Below are 19,277 nucleotides of genomic sequence, written 5' to 3'. Positions count from 1 at the left end.
AGGTTAGAAAACAATGATGGTCTATGTATAACCACATGTATTGCTCCACCTTTACCCTCTCCTTAATTCATTATTATAGGAAATATGAAGAAAGGGGGCACGGGGGAGTTAATATCTGTCGGTTGGTTTATTTATTTATTTTCTGTAAGGCTGTCCATGATGTGATAAGATTCTCTGCAGATCCCTTTTACTGTCAGTAGCTGGGAGAGGTATGTGGGCCATAACAATACAACATTCAGATGCGTTGTGAAACATTAAATTGCTCAGAAAATCATCTCCCCCCACCCCACCCCCCCACAAATCTATAAAAAGGTTGCTCTGACAAGCACCTTCCTGGCCTAGTTTCCATTAATCTACAGATGAGCTTCAAAGTCGTATACTGATCATAAAAACTCCTATTTTTGGTGTGGGCCAAACTTCCTGGTTCAAGAAGAATGAAAAAGCTTAGTCTATTTTTAAATGTGTGCGTTCTCATTAAGTGCATCGAAGACTTCTGTCTTTTTCTGGACTTCCCTACTCTGAATGTTGCATTATTAGATTATTTAATGTCGAGTTCATCTCTTCTAACCAAGGCACCTCAGGAGAATCAGTCCCCTCAAGACATATCTCCATATTCCTAAATATTTTTATCAGCAACACTTTTTCCACCTCATTCAAAGGGAATCCTCAAGATACTGAGAGTCTCCCACAGTGTAGCTCTGAACGCAACGAAAAACTGAGTAACTTACTCCCTTCATTAGGAGCAATTGGAAGGGAATCCCCAGAGAAAAGCCTTTGTGACCTATCCTGTATCCTGCTGTTTACTGAGAAGCCTTCTTTAAGAGCAGGAGTTCAAATGAACTTTCTCATGGTTCTGGGGAAATGACCATTTCAGGAAGCTACAGCACCATTAAAAGGGGAACATAAAAACTTGTAGTTTTGTCTGACTAATTATTGCCCTTGAGAAATGTCCATGAGATTCTGCAGAATATATTACGGTCCATAGGAAAATCATGATATATCTGACTTCTGGGGAAGAATCAAGAAAGGGTTACCGAACTTCGAGTCCATCAGAATCTTCTGAAGTAACAAATTCTCTTGTTCACAGCAGCATATGTCCTAAGGTCAGACTTGTATATTGACTGGTTTTTGCGGTAGAGGATTGGGAGTTCAGCCACAAGGTTTTTAAGCTATTAGTGGCCAGATGGAGTCTCCTTTAAATTGAGCTATCTGTGGCTAATCCGATCAGCAAAGTGCAGTTTTTTCATGCTACATACACACAATTCCTCTCCCCCTGCCCTATTGACAGTGTGTGTGTGTGTGTGTGTGTGTGTAAAAAGAAAAGGAGTACTTGTGGCACCTTAGAGACTAACCAATTTATTTGAGCATAAGCTTTCGTGAGCTACAGCTCACTTCATCGGATGCATACTGTGGAAAGTATAGAAGATCTTTTTATACACACAAAGCATGAAAAAATGGGTGTTTACCACTACAAAAGGTTTTCTCTCCCCCCACCCCACTCTCCTGCTGGTAATAGCTTATCTAAAGGGATCACTCTCCTTACAATGTGTATGATGATCAAGTTGGGCCATTTCCAGCACAAATTCAGGTCGTCCCCCCCACCCCGGTTGGTAATAGCTTATCTAAAGTGATCACTCTCCTTACAATGTGTATACACATTGTACGGAGAGTGATCACTTTAGATAAGCTATTACCAACAGGAGAGTGGGTCTGGTGGGGGGGGGGAGGAGCCCAACTTGATCATCATACACATTGTAAGGAGAGTAACCACTTTAGATAAGCTATTACCAGCAGGAGAGTGGGGTGGGGGGAGAGAGAACCTTTTGTAGTGGTAAACACCCATTTTTTCATGCTTTGTGTGTATAAAAAGATCTTCTATACTTTCCACAGTATGCATCCGATGAAGTGAGCTGTAGCTCACGAAAGCTTATGCTCAAATAAATTGGTTAGTCTCTAAGGTGCCACAAGTACTCCTTTTCTTTTTGCGAATACAGACTAACACGGCTGTTACTCTGAAACGTGTGTGTGTGTGTGTACATTCATATGAACCCAAGACAGAGAAACGCAGTGGTGGGCAGACCTGTAGGCTTATACGTGATCTTGTCTGGCTTAATAGCCAAGTGGTCAATCAGGAAAAGGTGTTAGTCATCCTGATTTCTTTTTTCTACCTTGACTAGGGTCTCCTTGAATATTACATATGTTGGCAGAAACCCTGTATGTAGACTTTCCTGAGGATCAAAGACCATTCATAAAGTTCCTCTGAATAATCCAGATCTCTACATGTATAACTTGGGATCCATACTGATAGTGTTTTTGAGCCATGGATGCTCTAAGGAATTGCTTGATTTCCTTTAACACTTTGAAAGGACTTCACTCAACTTCTCAGGACTGTTTTTGGAGAGGTTGTTTTCCTAGTGCTTTCTCAGGGGGGTTAACCTGTTTTGGCTGACTTTTCAGATGAAATTCCAGATGACCTGTAAAGCTTCTGTAAATTCTAAGATGGAATTTCAAGAGAGTTCAAGTCTGTGTATTAGAAACAATGTACACAATTTCTTCTATTTCCTACTTTTGCATCCTCTTATGTCTTACTTCTCCAAAGCAATTTCTTAGGACGGAGCTTCTGTTGGGCGTTCAAAGTAGAGTAATAGAAGCTAAACAGAGTATTTTGGGCTCTGTCAAAGACATCCTTTGAACAGAGGGCAGAAGTGTTAACCATGTTGTGAACCTAAAGTCCCTTATAATACTGGCCATTGTTTCAGCTAGGAGAGTATCTCTCTAGTAAGTGACCCTACATGCAGACAAGGTGGTTTTCAGACTTATTTCTGATTTTGCCCCTACAAAGACTATTTCTGCGTAGTTGGATGAGCACTCCAGTTTTACTAGCTGCAAACATTCAAAAATAAGTTGGACTCCAAATCAGGAGTTGCTTAAAAATCATGAGATTTTAAATTGTCTTTTGGTTTTGAGCCTTTAGAATTCATATCTTCAAGCTTTTCTCCCCAGCCATGAGGGCAAGAAAGTGTTTTTTTTCTTGTGGAAGCAGAGATTCTTGCATAATGATTCCAAGAATAGGGGCTTTAAATTAAATTTAAATAAAAAAGAAAAACCCATCAAGTATTGCTAGTTTCATGACAAAATCTTGAGAGATGGCAACACTTTAGATTGCTGTTCTCTTTCATTGCTAATCCTTCAAACAGGTTGGAATATCAACTTCGTATTCTGTGTGTGGTTAAGGGGTATAAAACTGTATTTGGTATAAAGCCATATGTTTTAAAAAAACGATTTCAAGGCCGATCAGGAGCTCCTGAAAGGAAATAGTGCTCACTCCACCAGTGACTTGCTGGCTTTGCAAGCAGGAAGCTACAGTGCTTCATATGACTAAACCAGTAGCCTTGAAAAGCCTTCTGTTCATATCTTTGGCAAACTACTAGGCCTTAATATTTGTCTCTTACCTGCTGTTTTCGTATGCAGAATCTCCTAGCCTTCTCTCAATTTTGTCTAATAAAACAAATGCAAAGCTGTATCATTTATAAATGGTCTCACCATACATCAGATATGCTCTTACTTTGATTGGGAAACAAATAAAACACTCAGACACAAGTGGATCTTCTGCTTCTGTCTTCCTCTTAGAGCAATGGATCTCTAAAATGTACATCTCCCTCCATATTTTTTGGAAGGGAGTTTGTGCACTTCTGGCCATTTCCCATAACTACTACTTAGAGTGATGAATCCTACCATGGAGAAAGGATAAAACTACTTTTCTTACCTGTAGTTTCATGTTTTGTATATAGAATCTGCTACTCTGGCCAGACCCAGGGTATTATGGGAGATTCTGTTGATTACTTTTGAGCTGTCACTCATCTGGGATGTGAGAGACCTGAGTTCAATTGACTTCTCTGCCTGGTGAGGTGAAGGGATTTGAACTAGGGTGTCGTATATTGGCTCTCTTCATCAGGTAGAGTGGAGAATGGAACTTGACTCCCAAATCACATGTGAGTGCACCCTAACTACTGATCTAAAGCTTACAAGGGAGGCTCCTCCTCTGGTTGTTTCGTGAATCCTTTCCTTTTGTCAAAATGCCTGAAAGTCTAAACAATTTTGGGACAAAACATTTTGTTTTGACATTACTGCAGTGTTTAGTGTGTGTGTGTGGTCAATATATTCATGAATAGTTTTTGGTCAACCTGAAACTTCCTTTTTCATTGAACAAACTATTCATCTGAAAATTTTGCCCAGCTCTACTTTGAAAGCCACTGCATGGATCACACAGTCAGCTGTGTATATTCCAGCAGGAGAAGCTGGCAAGGAGAGGGGGAAGAGGAACTTTTATTGTATACTCTAGTACACAGTGGAAGTAAGAGAATAGATCCTATTTGAAAAAGTTAAAATTAAGGTTAAAAAAACCCCCAGTGTATTCTGTTCTATGTGAATGTCTGTTTACGCAAAGCAGTCTTCAAGTTCTTTACAGGTAATACTATATCATGCGGTAAGCTGTAATATATTAGTTATCATGGGCCACAGAAAGTGACTCCATATAAAACAATGTCTCTTCTAAACCTGGTTTTGACATTTTTCCTCTTTTCTCTCACAAAAACTCTTCTTTCAGATTGATGTTTTCTATACTGATGCCCTGCTCCTTCAATCTGACTATATGGGCACAGGGTTCATCTCAGGCATTATGTGGATACAGGGCTTAACCCATACATTTCAGACACAAGAGAATTTTTAGGAAGTTTGAGATTAATTGACCCAGCTCTTTCCAGTTATGAGTCTTTCCAAATAGAAGAGTCATATTTCTCTTGCGAACAACCTGTTTATATAAAAAAATTTTTGACCATTTATATCTGAAGTACTTTGTCCTAAAGGCTTCAGACTTATTTTTATGCCTTTTAAGCCCAATGAAAACTAGTAAATAGGCTTAATTTTTCCATTTTTTAAAAAGAAATCCTGAATTCTTTAGTATTTTTCCCTCTCTAGTATTACAAACTCTACACAATATTGGTGGAGTTTCTAAGCTATAATTAGTGGTATGGAGCTTACAAGCAGCCTGCAGGTTTAAGCACTGTGTTGGCCTCTGTGTACTTTACAAGGTTTGCAAATCAAAACCTATAGAGCTTATACATGTCTTTACAGTGTTATGTTTCAAATTTCTGTATAAATAGTGAAATATCAGAATACTAAAATGAAAAGTAAGAAAAGTTTCAGACAAATAGTTAATAAAGATAAGGTCATTAATACATAGGTAGAGCCCTTTGTTTTCAGTTTTTATTTTATTTAATTTTTTCCGGGAATTTATCAGTGTGTGTTACCCAAAAAACAGGTGCAAATCAGTGCAAAAAACTATTAATAATTTTTCTGGGTAAATACTGGGGTTTATTTTGGTGGGTGGAAAGGCGGGGGGGAAAAGTATTCAGTAGATTAATGCTTTGAATTCCATTCATCAGTGTGGTTTGCTGCAGAACTAAAATAATGCCACCTCTGAGTTTAAGATAACAATATATCTCCAATCCCCAAATAAAACTTTTCATTGGAATAAATAGTTCACTGTTGTAGACTTAGAACCATTAGCCTATAAATATTTACATTTAATAATTGGGCTACCCCATTTGCAGTGCATACACTCCACTTCATCCATTTCTCCTGTTTTTATTTTGTTTTGTTTCTCCTGTTTTGTGTTTAAACTTTTTGAATATTTGCATGTGTTCTGAAACATATTCTGACACAGATTTTCACTTTCTTCTCATTTTAGTGTGTCAAATATTTAAACTGTTATCTGCTAACAACTTGAAATGTGTACGTGATGGGTGTGAGATTTATCCGTACAATCAGATGTGTGTGTGCACTTCAGAGCTCATGTGCGTGCCTGTTTGTTTAGAAAAGTAGAGTTAAAATCGGGAAAAAATGAATAATACTTTTTGTAAAATGTGGGAAATTTTTGGTAAAAGTCAGTTTAAACTGAAAATGAAGGGGCTTATACATAAGTTATAAATAATATATGTTCAAGAAATTATTAAAATGTTGTTTAAAAAAACCCAAACACTAAAGCCTTGAAATTGAGGAAATTCACTTTTGCTTTCCTGCAATAATCTTAACTCTGCCCCATTAAGATTGACCATACTTCCCTATCAGATACTCTGGCATGCCACAAAAATACTGCATGTTGTCTTGCGAATTGCTATCCCATATACAACTGATGAACCTCTTATGCTTCCTTTTTCATTATGGGCCAGAGAGCACCTTGTCTCACATTTTGCACATTCCATATGCCTACCATAAAGTACACTATGTAGGTCTGATCCTGCAAGATGCTGAGTACCTTCAACATCTCTTGAAGCCATGGCACTTAACGCCTTCCAGGAGGCTTGCAGGATAGGACCATATGGCTAGAGGCTCCAAATTATCAAGGTACTTAAGTACATGGTTAACTTTGAGCGCATGAGTAGTTCTATTGACTTTAACAGGACAACTCACGTTGTTGAAAGTTAAGTACATTCTTAAGGTTCTTGTTAAAATGGGCCAGAGCTTTGACTACATTTACTTCACCTTCCTAGTATTGGTCAGTCTCCAATCTCTAGATGACTGGCCAGAGCTCACACTTTAGTATTTACGCAGCTGGTCTGTAAAATCCTAATATTGCAGACACCCTTGCAATACTGGCCTGAAATCACCCAATGTCTGATAGAGTGGGGAAGGATGGTTGCAGGCTATATCGTAGTGAAAATCTGTAATGTTGTAATTAATGTATTCCAAAGGAAAGTATAGATAGGGGAAAGATTAAAGGGGTGTGTGGGTGTTTAATTCTGTGGAGAAACGTGGAACTCTAGATTGGTATTTTAAATCTGATGCCTAACTAAAAATCTAAAATGTTCTTTACAATACTTTAGGTCAGGAGTTTTTCCAGTTAGTAAGCTCTCCCTCAAAAAATAGATACTCTGCCCATTCACGTCATAAAATAACTTAAATCCTCATCCGTCTCCACGCCGCTCTGGTGCCTACAAGAAAATATAAGCTTTGCAGCATATACAGAAGACAAAAAAAATTCTGGCTCTATTGGATCAAAAAGGGAGTGAATTCCATAATAGAAGATACCTCATAAAAAGCTCCCTTTCGTGCTCCAGCTTGAGTACCTATTTTCTTCTGTACTGCCACAGTGGAAGACAAAGATGCAGTACCTCAGATACCAAATCATTTAAGACTTAGGTTGGTGACCTTTTTTTTTTTAAAAAGGCACCTTGAACTTCTCCCAGAAACTTATCAGGAAGCAGTGCTGCTCCTGGAAGTATTGATGTTATATGCTGCTACAGTATGGCTGGCTCATCATACGGCCATCTATATTGTGCACTAGCTCCAGTTTCTGAATAGTCTCTTTGCAACCCCCTGTAGTGCTTATTATACCAGTCTTGTCTCAAGGTGGCAAAGAAGTGAATGATGATAGCAAGATCTGTAACAGAAACAAAATCTCACTCTAACTAGATCCAGATTCTTGGAAAAGACCTGTTTAGCTACAGCTGTTAGTTAAAATGCCAAAAGCAGCTCTGAATCATACAGTTCCAAAAGTGAATTTGGGGTACAAATGGTGGATGCTCTCATCCAGGGGTACCTGTACTCATCTTTCAATTGCTATCCCCAACCCACCATCACTGCTTCAATCTTGTTTTAATTAATAGTCATCAAGCTTGCCCTCCTCTGTTCTGTCTTCATAAAAACACTGAGTTTATTCATTTCATTGCACCAGCTGGATCTAATGTGATTGAAAAGCTGAGCATACTGAATTCAGTGCAGTCCATATTTCCTTACTAACTCTGATGGCCTCATGTACATGTTACACAGAAGGGGTGGCAAAACTGTTTCCTGAAAGAGCTTATGTGTAGGATCTCTTAATACAGATGAATAGTTATCTAAAACGTGACTGACTTGGAACTAGGAAATTGGAGGACTTGAAAAATTGCCATTTAATCTGCTTCCACCTTTTTGCTGACCTTTTCAGAAAAATGGAAGGTTTTACATAAGTGGATAGTTGGCAAGATTTGATGACAAGCAATATTTTCTGAAGCAAGAGCTCCATCGCAGGACGTCATTTGTCCTTAAGGAAGTTTTTTCCCTTATGGATATATTGATAGCCTCCAATTCAATATTGCCATACTGGCCTTTGCTAGTGAAGGGCTTACATCTGGTTTGCAGTGAGAGAGTTAGCAGATGCTGTGGTGGAGGTGAAGAACTCTTCTTTGTCTCTTGCACTGTTCCTGCATGTGACTGCAAATACTCTTATACATTTGCAATCAAATTCAGCCAGGGACTTCCAGTGCTGTAGCCATTCTGCTTGTCCTTTTACCTTCCTCTGTAAACCATCATGACTTGTAAGGGTGAAGTTAAGAGGACATTTAAAGGTCACTGTATCAATGATGGAGGACAAAAGGTTGTTGTTCAGTCCCAACCCTTCAATAGTGGCCTGATGGCAAACAATATATTACTTCAGAGCCATCTGGAACCTCAAGTTTCATCAGCCTCTAAGGCATGGACGACCACAACATGCTCTCTGTCCCTATGGGAAAGATGTGTCCTGACCTCAAATCACAGAAGATAAGAGATCTGTCCTGATTAACATTTTCTTTCTCCATCTCCAGTCCCATTCCAAATACTTGACTACACTGTATCTAGCTCTGTCTGCTGATTTGCAAACCAATTTTTACAGTGCCCTAGTTGTCATGGCACCCGATATCCATGAAAACCTGAATCTATGCAGAAGTCATTAACTTCAGTGAAGTTACCAAACATTGTCAGCCTTGGTGCCTCAGCACAGTGAAGAATCCGATTGGTTCAGCAAAGGCCTCTTTGGTGTTTCAGAGTGACCAGTGTACCAATATTGACCCCATTCCAAGACCTGAAAATCAGATGACCGCTTATAGCTATCTTTTAGGGCTGTAGACCTCCTACATGTGAATGTGGCTACAACAAGCCCAACAATACCTTCTGCCTGAGTTCCCTGTGTCTTGTGCTGCACAGTATACTTGGCTGAAGTCTGTTGAGCCAACAACTACAACGTCATCTAGCCAGGTTTTGTTTAGGTCTGCAAAGCTTGGTGTAAGAACGTTAAATCTGAATATTCTCATGTCCAAAATGTTGTTTTTGATTGCTTTAGTGTTTTAATATATTAACTAAGTATAATTTGTAATTTTCTTTAGTCTAATCTTCTGTCTCTGAATTGGAAAATTTTCAGATTTACTTTTATCACTCCATCTCATGCTGGACATATTTCAGATCTTATGTCAGTATTTTCATATCACTTATTACTGCAGATCATCAGATTGAGGTAAAGTTTTGTGTACACCTGGAATGGGGGAACTCTGTCCAAAGTGCTGACAAATTTGATAGTTCCCTTTTAAACCCAAGGTTTTAACTCTTAAGTGGTTATAATTTTACCTAGTCCTAATTTCAACAATGCTCTAGATACAATGTGCAGTGCTTTCTGAGGCTGCAAGACAGACGCTTTCTAATGTTGATTAATTACATTTGTCAAAACATAATTCATTATTCTTGTAATCAAATCTTCTAACTCCAGTTGAATAAAGAATTGGAATCTGCTAGCATGGAAAGCAGACCTGCATAATAACTTACATGGCCACTAACTCTTAGTTGCTTATGTCACCTAACAACATGATTGTCGCAAAGTTCTGTGTGGCAATTATAGGGAAAACTCCAGTCCTCTTGCTACTCTCAACAATTAAATAAAATCATAAATGGAAAAAATACCTTAGATTAACAAGATGAAGAGTATGTAAAGAACTAAAAACTTGGGTTTTTTTTTTTTAACTAAGAAAACATTTAGGGTTCTTTACTTCTCCACAAACATTTTAAAATGTTAAATTTAAACATACTTTTCACTGATGTGAGCTATTGGAGACTGTTCTCTTAAATGTTTACCTTTGTGAATAATTTATACTGCTAGTAATTTCTGAACGTCTGGCAATACATTAGGTATCTTGTTAAAGTGAAATTGTCTTTGACAATTGAAGTCAAGTATCACGTAACTTTCAAATTTCCCCCTGCTGTTAATACTGTGCTTATTTTTAAAAAAAATGCTTTAAACTCATTTTTATGATTTTATTTTGGTTGTTAAACCAGAGCAGTGACTTATTTCCAGTCTCTGACAATGGTCAAGTCTCTCCATGCATACTGACAGTTGCATGCATGAGGTCATGTTTTAGCAGGATGGCCACTGCCAGCAAGTGTCTTAGAAATTACAAATTATTGTTTCTTCTCAGATACTTTTCATAGTTTATTGATTACATATTTCTCATTGTTATCTTAGATTGTTGATTTAAGGAAAATTCTACTCATTTTGTTTTTAAAAATGTTATGTGATATAGTCAAATAAAGATGTTGGTAACCTATTTTTGTTGTCTTCAGTATTTTCACATGGGGGGAAAAAATCAGACACATCTTTGCAGAATCTCATTTAGCATAAAAACATGGTGTTTTGGGTAACACTTTGTTCCTTCTCTTGGTATGAATCGATTGGGTTATGTTTATCTTGCTTTGTCTTGCCTCCTTACAAACTCATGGGTAGCTAATTTAATTAGAATGTTATGCTTTATCGTAGCTGAATTTCAAATTAGAAACAGAATTTAACTGCTATCTGCGTGTTACCCTTATGGGCACACTTTAAAAGAATTCTCTGCTCCTTGCAGGATTTTTCTCCATAACATATAATGGGCAATGGCTCGATCCATTTCATTTTCTACCTCATTCCTTTTGCCTCTTCCTCTTCCCACTGCATCCTTTTAGTACTACTTTAGATGAAAGATAAACTATTTAAGGGGCTGGGGGTTTTGTTTTTTGTTTGTTTTTTTTTTGTTTGTTTTTTTTAGTTCTTAAGTCTTAAGACATGCACTTAGACTGCTGACTTGTCCTCGCTCATCACAAAATCTTTTGAGGGAGAGGGAGATTTCAGCCAGACTTTTTATTTAACCTGTCCAGTTCTAAACAACGCTTCTCTGTAAGAAAGCTTAGATTACAGCAGTTTCAACAATGATTAAGACTAAGTCATTTATCTCCTAGTGTGGGCCAACAACTGTCACTGCAGATTATCCATTACCCAGTTAGCTGAAAACAGTGCTGCAGTGACTTGGACCTTTTAAATTGTTTAGCTAAATACAGGATGTCTATTACTTCAATCTTTTTCATGAACTTTGGTTAATGAGCATGTTTTAAAATAGGGTGGGAGATGATGGTTCTCAGGTCATACAGCACAAATAGGATCTGACTTAATGTTAGTCATTTTTCTGCTTTATTTCTTCTGACACCTGCATGCTGAAATCATTCCAAATGCTACATTGTTATTGTAGCAATACTGAAATAACCTGTAGCAATACTAAAATAATCTTATCTGAAGTCCCATTAAGAAAAATGGTTTAATTTCCAATATTTTACAATTGAAAAAATCATACACACTCCACTTATAGTAATATTTCTCCTACAGATTAAGCTATACCTCTTCTCCCACTCCACCCCCAAATAATCATTTGTGTCTATTTTCAGAGGATGGACCTTGGAGAATGTCTGAAGGTGCATGACCTGGCATTAAGAGCAGATTATGAAATTGCATCCAAAGAACAAGACTTTTTCTTTGAGCTTGATGTATGTTTTTTGCCTTAAAATACACTATTCTCTCTACCACTGGTTATGCACATACAATAGATGTAACATGCTAAGTATAGAGAGAAAACATAAATCTTGTCCACAAAGCGATAGATTTGGAGGGTGGGGCTCTTGCATGATTATCTAGATACTACAATGATGGGGGCATATAAATAGCTAAGCACCTAGTCTGTGGCTAGACCTGAGTATTGTGTTTGTGGCTAGGCAGTTAAGTTTCCATATCTGTTATCCCCATAACTCTGGATGTCATCTGACTTTTGCCATCAACTCCTGTCTCAAAACTGATTGTGGTTCATTATAGTGCACAAATGGCTAATCACAAATTACTCATGAGGGAATTCTGCACCAAAAATATATATATATATATATATATATATATATATATATATATATATACACAAATTATGCACACACTATTTTAAAATTCTGCCTATTTTGTCAAAATAACACAATATAATCATGCCAGTTTCAATTATTTTAGTAATTTATTTAAAAATACCCATCAGCAAGTATGTCTGTAACAATACAGACAATGAAAAAGGTTCAGGAAATGTTTTTTTGACAAATAAGTTCCTTACTAGGCATACAGTAACCTCAGAGTAAACACCAGAGCTATGAACTGACAGGTCATCCACACATCTCATTTGGAACCGGAAGTACACAATAAGGCAGCAGTAGAGGTATCCCCTCCCAACCACCCTCCAAAAAAAGGCAAGCAGGATAGTATTGTGTTAAATGTAAACTACTAAAACGGGGGGGTGGGTGGGGGGGGGGGTAAAAAAAAAAAAAGATTTGACAAGGTAAGAAAACGGCTTCTGTGCTTGTTTCATTTAAATTAAGATGGTTAAAAGAAGCATTTTTCTTCTGCATAGTAAAGTTTCAAAGCTGTATTAAGTCAGCATTCAGCTGTAAATTTTGGAAAGAAGAACCATAACATTTTGTTCAGAGTTAAAAGCATTTCAGAGCTGCAAACAACCTCCATTCCTGAGGGAACTCTGAGGTGGTACTGTATTAATATAGAACTTTGATTAATAATTCATTTAAACTACAGTACAGAAATGTAGTTCCCGCACCCATCAGAAGCAGTGCAAAGGCTTGAGGGAGTCAGGGGTAACTGAGGGAGAGGGACATAATTGCTGGGAAGGAGCCTGGGAGTGAACCTGGAAGGCTGTTGGGTGTGGGTGGGAGAAGTATGGAACAGTTGTTTCTTGGGGGGGGGGGGGATGCAGGGGAGAGTGATAGGGAGTTGGGGAGCCTCCACCATGCAGACCCTGGCTGACCCCTAGCCTCTCCCATTCAGTCAGGCACATCTATCCCTGTGTGTCTCTGCTACCCTGTCCCCATGTGTCCCTTCACCCCCCACTCTGATTCAGCCCCCACCCTAGTTTGTCCCCCTCCCTCCCCCATTGGCCCTTCTGAATCCCAATCTGTGACCTGCCCTGTGTGCCTCTGCTCTCTTTCCCTTCCCCCATATGTGCCGCCTCCACCTGGCTCTGCGAGCTGGGTGTTGTGAGGAACGCCTCCCCCTGATGCCTCCGACACCGCCTCCACTTCACCCCTTCCATGAGGCCCCACCCCTTCCCTGCCCCCATTCCAACCCTTTCCCCGGTTAGGGTTAGGATGCTATTCTTAGCCACAGAATTAAAAGTATATTTCTGTTTTGCATCTGGGTTAACAGAATAGTCACATTTGTGAGCTCCTAAGGCCTTATATTCACTAGAAATAAAGATATATTTTTAACTCATGTTAAACTACTCCATGTTAATTAACTCTAATTTACAATCTCAATGATGAAGCATTTTTAGTTTTAACCCATATTGGCTGGTTTGAGGTAAACTCTAGGCTGCTCTCTGAGGACTTGAACACTGGTTAAAAATGATCCTTTTTTCCTAGTGAAGAGAACCTAAAAGGAGTTTATTAGGTAATTCCCACACATTCTCAAATATGGCTTTGCCTAGATTTTTTTTTGTCTGGGTGGCTTTGCTTGTTCTTTCTGGCAGTGATAGTCTTTTGATGTTTTAGGCAATGGATCACCTGCAGTCATTCATTGCTGACTGTGACAGAAGAACTGAAGTGGCTAAGAAAAGACTAGCAGAAACCCAAGAAGAGATCAGTGCTGAAGTTGCAGCTAAAGTAAGCATTTAAAACTGGTTCCTGACATGCTGCAAAGCCCTTTTGGATTGCTTAAGGGAATACTTACAATTGGGGTGATTTTCCTCTATCAGAAAGTAACCATTTCTTATTTAGCACAAGTGCACCTGAGGTGAATTCAAATGAGATTACCCATTAGTGAAATTCAAACCATTTTCAGAAGGAAGGAAGTTTAGGCTTTGACAGGCCACCCAAACTGAGGATTTTTGTTTGAGAGATACCCTGTCCTCCCCGAATCTCTTCCTAAAATCATTGTTTCCCAAACTTTTTACTAAGGCGACCCACCCAACAGCATTTTGTCTCCTTTTTATAAAACCCACCATTACATATATGCACCCTCAACCCTGGCTCCACAGCCCTAATTCTGGCCTGGTGCATGTGGGAGTTTAAGAGCAGTGGTTCCCAAACTTTTTAAGGGTCATGCTCCCCTTCACCACCACCCCGTGCCCCTCCCCCAGCTGGGCTGGCGGGGAGGGAAAGGATGACATGGGTAAAGGGGCAGAGGCTGGGGGGTCATAGCTGGGGGTGGTGGGAATGGAGCTGCGGCCAAGGGCCAAGGCTGGGGGCAGGAGTGGAGACGCAGCCAGGCTGCAGTGGGGGCTGGCAGCTGCGTGTGGAGCTGCACCAAGGCTGGGGACGGGGCCAGGCACGGAGACGGGAACTGGGGACGGAGCAGAGCTGGGGCTGGCCTCTGCCCACTGCACCCCCTTGAATATTCCTCCGCACCCTCCTATGGGGTGCACCCCACAATTTTGGGGACATCTGGTTTAGAGAGGGAGCCTGACCCATACTAACCCCACAGCAGCAACTCTTGTCCCACGGGGCTGGGCCTGGCTGTTTGTTCAAGCCGAGCCTGGCTCGCCAGATGTGAGTGGCCCTGCAGTCCTGTGTGTCAGGTTGCAACTCCCAAAGTGGGGAGCCAGGGCAGGAGCTGCCACTGCAGAGTGAGTGCAGGGCAGGCTCGGCTCGTTCTCCAAGCCCTCCACTCCCCCATCCTGGTGCCTCCCCTCTGGGCCATAAGTGTATATTTGTCTAGGCAAAATATCCTAGAGGATATTATGAAGGACAAGACTATAACACAGTTCAAAAAAGAACTAGATAACTTTTTGGAGGATAGGTCCATCAATGGCTATTAGCCAGGATGGGCAGGGATTGTGTCCCTATGGGGCACTGGGCATTGGCCACTGTTGGAAGACAGGATACTGAGCTAGATGTGGCCTTCTTATGTTCTTAGGCCAGGGCCCGGTGATCTGGCCGTGGACATAACTCCTCTAATGCCTTTCTGCAACCCACTCATTGGTTAGGACTCATTGTTTGGGAAACACTGCCTGAAAGGAGAAGGAAAAACAGGGAGACGACTAGTCATCCACTTCTCCTTCAGGAAACTTCAGTCTCTGTGGTGGAGCATGCCATGAAAAAGTGATAACTCCATTTTTGTCCCGAATCTCAGCAGCTGAGAGAGCTTAGAGGTTCATGATGTCTCATCTAGTTTTTGTAACTGAAAAATTCAAGTCTCCTTCCAGTGAGTGCATGCACGTGTTTGGAGGAATGGTTATATTAAAATATTAATTCTGCAAACCTATTTATTGGATAGAGAGCAATGACTTTACAATTTTTGTATTGTTCAGGATTTCTAAACAAATTTATGGTCTCGAAGGGGAGCATAACCAGAGACCAAGCAAGGAGAGTGCAGATAGCCCTTTCAGCAGCCTTGAGAGTCTTGCATCATAACAGTTACCATCATAAAAATCCCAGACACAGCTGCAGAAATGTCCTAACTTGCAAATTTAATAACTTGTGAATATCCAGGGTGGATTTCCTACTCTGGAGTATACATGTTGGAGAATACAGGGTGGGTGGGGCCTACACTACTTGTTCAGATACAAATATCTCTGATCCACATGTATGTCCATTGACTTAGCCTTAAAGAGTTTATTTTATATATCAATGACTTCTGGATATTAATCCCAACAAGCATATTCTAGCTTCTCTGAGAAAAATCCAAACCTGAAACACATGAAAACCTGCCAGTATTGAGCTCCCCCTTGTTTTTCCAAGGCTGAACGAGTTCATGAATTGAATGAAGAAATTGGGAAGCTGTTGGCCAAAGTAGAACAGCTGGGAGCTGATGGAAATGTGGAGGAGTCCCAGAAAGTAATGGATGAAGTGGAGAAAGCCAGGGCAAAGAAGAGAGAAGCAGAGGTAATTTGTTGTCTTTACATCTGTGAATTCATTGACAGTTCATTCCAGATGGTCCTTATGAGAGGAGACCAGATCTTCTTAAACCATATTTCTCTGAATAATTTGGTTTAGAATGCTCAGCATGTATTGAAAGATTTTAAACTGTTTGTATTATTTTTATTTCCAAAATGGAAATGGCTGAGTGTATCTTTGACTTGAACTTTTATGTAAAAGGGTTTTTCCTTCCAAAAGTCTATTTTGTCACCTACATTTTTTGAATGCCCCAAAATAATAACTTAAAATTTATCAGCAGCTATGTACTATACAATTGTTATCAATCAGCAACACATCCTTAATTTTGATTCAGGGATTGAGGCAATCAATTGTAAACAGGGTGGATTTGATTTAATCAAATCAAATTGATTTAAATCACTAGTTAGGAAGACTTGATTTAATCATGGATTTCTACATAAAAGTTTGGTTGTTCTAACCTTAATACATATTCTTCACAACTCAGAGATAGATGTAGGTTTTATTTTTAGAAGGTACACACTATACGTTTTTAAAGTGATTTATTTTGAAAACTTTTCAGATTAGTTTACCACTATACCAGAAAATGAATGATTGTTTGGTTATTTCATTTACCAAAGGTAATTGAAGCAGATATTTATGAAGTCAGTGGGAAGTGAACTATCTCCAATTCAACAGGTTAATCATTAATATTTGGAGGATTCACCAGACAGACATTTAAATTGTTTTATTTAACTAAAACAACAAGGTTATGTATTCTGGATGTTTTTCTTCAACAGCAAACATATAATATTTTAACAAAACAAGCATATGATTTTTTGATTTTAGTTAAACATTCAAGTTTTTTAAAATGAGGTTTGTTTTTGTTTAAATTGTTTTAACTAAAATAGTTAAATGAAATATTAAAAATAAATAAATCGACTGTCAGCCAGGTCAACATGAGAAAGTTAAAATATTGACTTCTACAGCTAACACAGTTGTCTTCACCTTCATTTTCCTGTTTTGTTCATAATCTGGAAAAGAAAAACAAGCTTTCCTGCTTTTTCAGGTCCCAAAACAATGTCTCAGTTTGGAATGAATTACTCCAAAGGAAGAAAATACTCTTTTAACAGCAGTAGCTTCTTCTGCAGGTGTAGAAAGTGAGATGATCATTTCAGCAGTCTCTGAATCCAAGTGCTTAAGTGACTTCCACCGGTTCACTGGTGTGACTTTCTTTAAAACATCAACAAACATATATTTCTTGAATGGTTCACCCTTAGCCCTGAAGTTTATTATAGTTGGCATTATGGAGGGATGATTGTTGGATGTCCATGTCATAGCCAACTCCTTTTCTTCAGCAGTTAAGGTTTGACCCTGGTACTGAGTATTGAGAATATTTGCAAGAAAATGAGCTGGAAATAGTGTCTGACCCATTCGGTTTTTTTTTTTTTTAATGCTTGTAATTTAACTCTCTCATTGCATATTTCTCTTTTTAAGATCTCACTCAGTTCTTTCAAAATTTCAACAGCATCAGCAATAAAACAGCTATTTCCCTGCATTTTGTTCAAGGCTACAGAAATAGGCTTCAGGGTACTCAGCATGTGCTCCACATTTCTCTTAAGCCCAATGTTGAGAACTTTGGCTGTGACAGTGCCATCTATTTTTTAACGATTTTGTTCACAAACTGTCATCAGATTAGGCCAGTTCTTGATATAGTGCTCAAAACAGTCCACTACTGAGTTCCATCGCCCATCTTGTGGGAGAGTTAGCTTGGTTCCCTTCACTTTTTTCAGAGCAGCGGCTGCAAAGTGGTGGTTACGGAAGTATTTTGCAATTTCAACAACATTAGCCTTTATTTCTGGAACACTGAAGTCTTTGGTTAGGAGGTGCATGAAATGAGCACTGCAACTGTATGTTATTAGCTTGGGACTCTCTTCTAAAATTCTTCTCAACTTGGATACATTTGCAGCGTTGTCTGTGACCAAGCTACGTACTAGACATTTTGCATTTTTTTTCACAGTTTGTTCTAGCTTTTACTGCTACTTCTTGTAAGTATTCTGCTATGTGTGCATTTCCTGATGTATCAATTGCTTCTGTAAGGAAGACATTCCCTTCTTCTGTTGTCACACAAGCACATACAACAGGATCATTGTGGACATTGCTTCCCACCCATCAAGACTCAGGTTAACAATTTCACTCTCTAGACCTTTTGTACAATTTCTCTTTCATACACTTTATCCAGCAATTTGCCTGCGACATCTGTTCTGTCGGGTGGACTGTATCCTGGTCTGAATGACTGAACCATGTTAATGAAGTGTGGGTTCTCAATCATACGGAAAGGAGAGTTTGTTGCATAAATAAACGGGGCAATTTTTTCATCAATTACCTCTTTCTGTAATCTGCTGGTTCTTATCAAAAACTTATCTGTGGTGGTTTCTGGATGACGGAGATTTTCTTTTCTTTTTGCTACAGGTGATATACTGTGGCTATGTGACATACATGATGTGACTGAAACACTATCATTGGCAGATAACTCTGAAACTATAGAAAATGATGGTGAACTTGAAGGTGGATAATCTTCAGAATCCTGTATGTTGAGGATGGATTCTCCTAAACAAAATAAGTCAATGTAGTTTATTATTATTACCATACTGCTCATTGCATTCACTGACACTCAGTACTACTGTAAAGGTGAAATTGTAAAAGGAAGATCTGCCTATTTCAGCTATTTATTTTTTATCACAACTGCATCTAAAATGATAGTACCATAGAGTAACAACTATATTTTTTTACTCAAACATGAGAATTCAAGAATAGTCCAGAAGGAACACAGGCAGTCCTTAAGAAAGAAGTATGAAATAAAAAAACTTTACCACCCTGAAGATCCTGCATGTTCAGACATGTTCCTTTCATCATCTTCAATGCAGCTCCCTCCTGAGAAGGAACACTTCTCATGATGTTGTTTCATTCGGGCAACCAGGCCTTGCATTTCTTTGTTGCACTGTTTGCCGGTCTTACCCACAGGTAGAGGAACTTAATTAAATTATTCCCAAACTTGGTCTCTCTCACGGCCTGCTGCCATTATAGGTTTTCCCTTCTAGTGAGAGAATGGTATGGTAGATGTCAAATCAATGAAGGCTACAGTCAGAAAGACCTCAAGACTTCTGGAATATGCTGCTCAAACAGTTTCACTTTTGTTTCTACTGCTTGTCCCTCCCTTCTCACATCTATTTCCAGACTTCTTCTTGTCCAGGTCTATTCCGCCCCCAACAGTCTTC

The 19,277-nt window shown here is 39.1% G+C and overlaps 1 protein-coding gene across 3 annotated transcripts in view; it reads left to right on the top strand.

Moving 5' to 3' along the window:
- Positions 1-19,277, top strand: part of LUC7L2 (LUC7 like 2, pre-mRNA splicing factor) — a 58,370-nt gene that overhangs the window by 14,869 nt on the left and 24,224 nt on the right. For all 3 annotated transcript variants that reach the window (XM_074941749.1, XM_074941747.1, XM_074941748.1), the window contains 3 exons: positions 11,539-11,637; positions 13,681-13,791; positions 15,868-16,011. In XM_074941749.1, the coding sequence (XP_074797850.1) occupies positions 11,539-11,637; positions 13,681-13,791; positions 15,868-16,011 (354 nt within the window). The remainder of the gene's footprint in view (positions 1-11,538; positions 11,638-13,680; positions 13,792-15,867; positions 16,012-19,277) is intronic.

Source organism: Natator depressus, chromosome 1 (assembly GCF_965152275.1).
Source record: "Natator depressus isolate rNatDep1 chromosome 1, rNatDep2.hap1, whole genome shotgun sequence".
NCBI lineage: Eukaryota > Metazoa > Chordata > Testudines > Cheloniidae > Natator > Natator depressus.
This window is presented reverse-complemented; position numbering and strand designations above follow the sequence as displayed.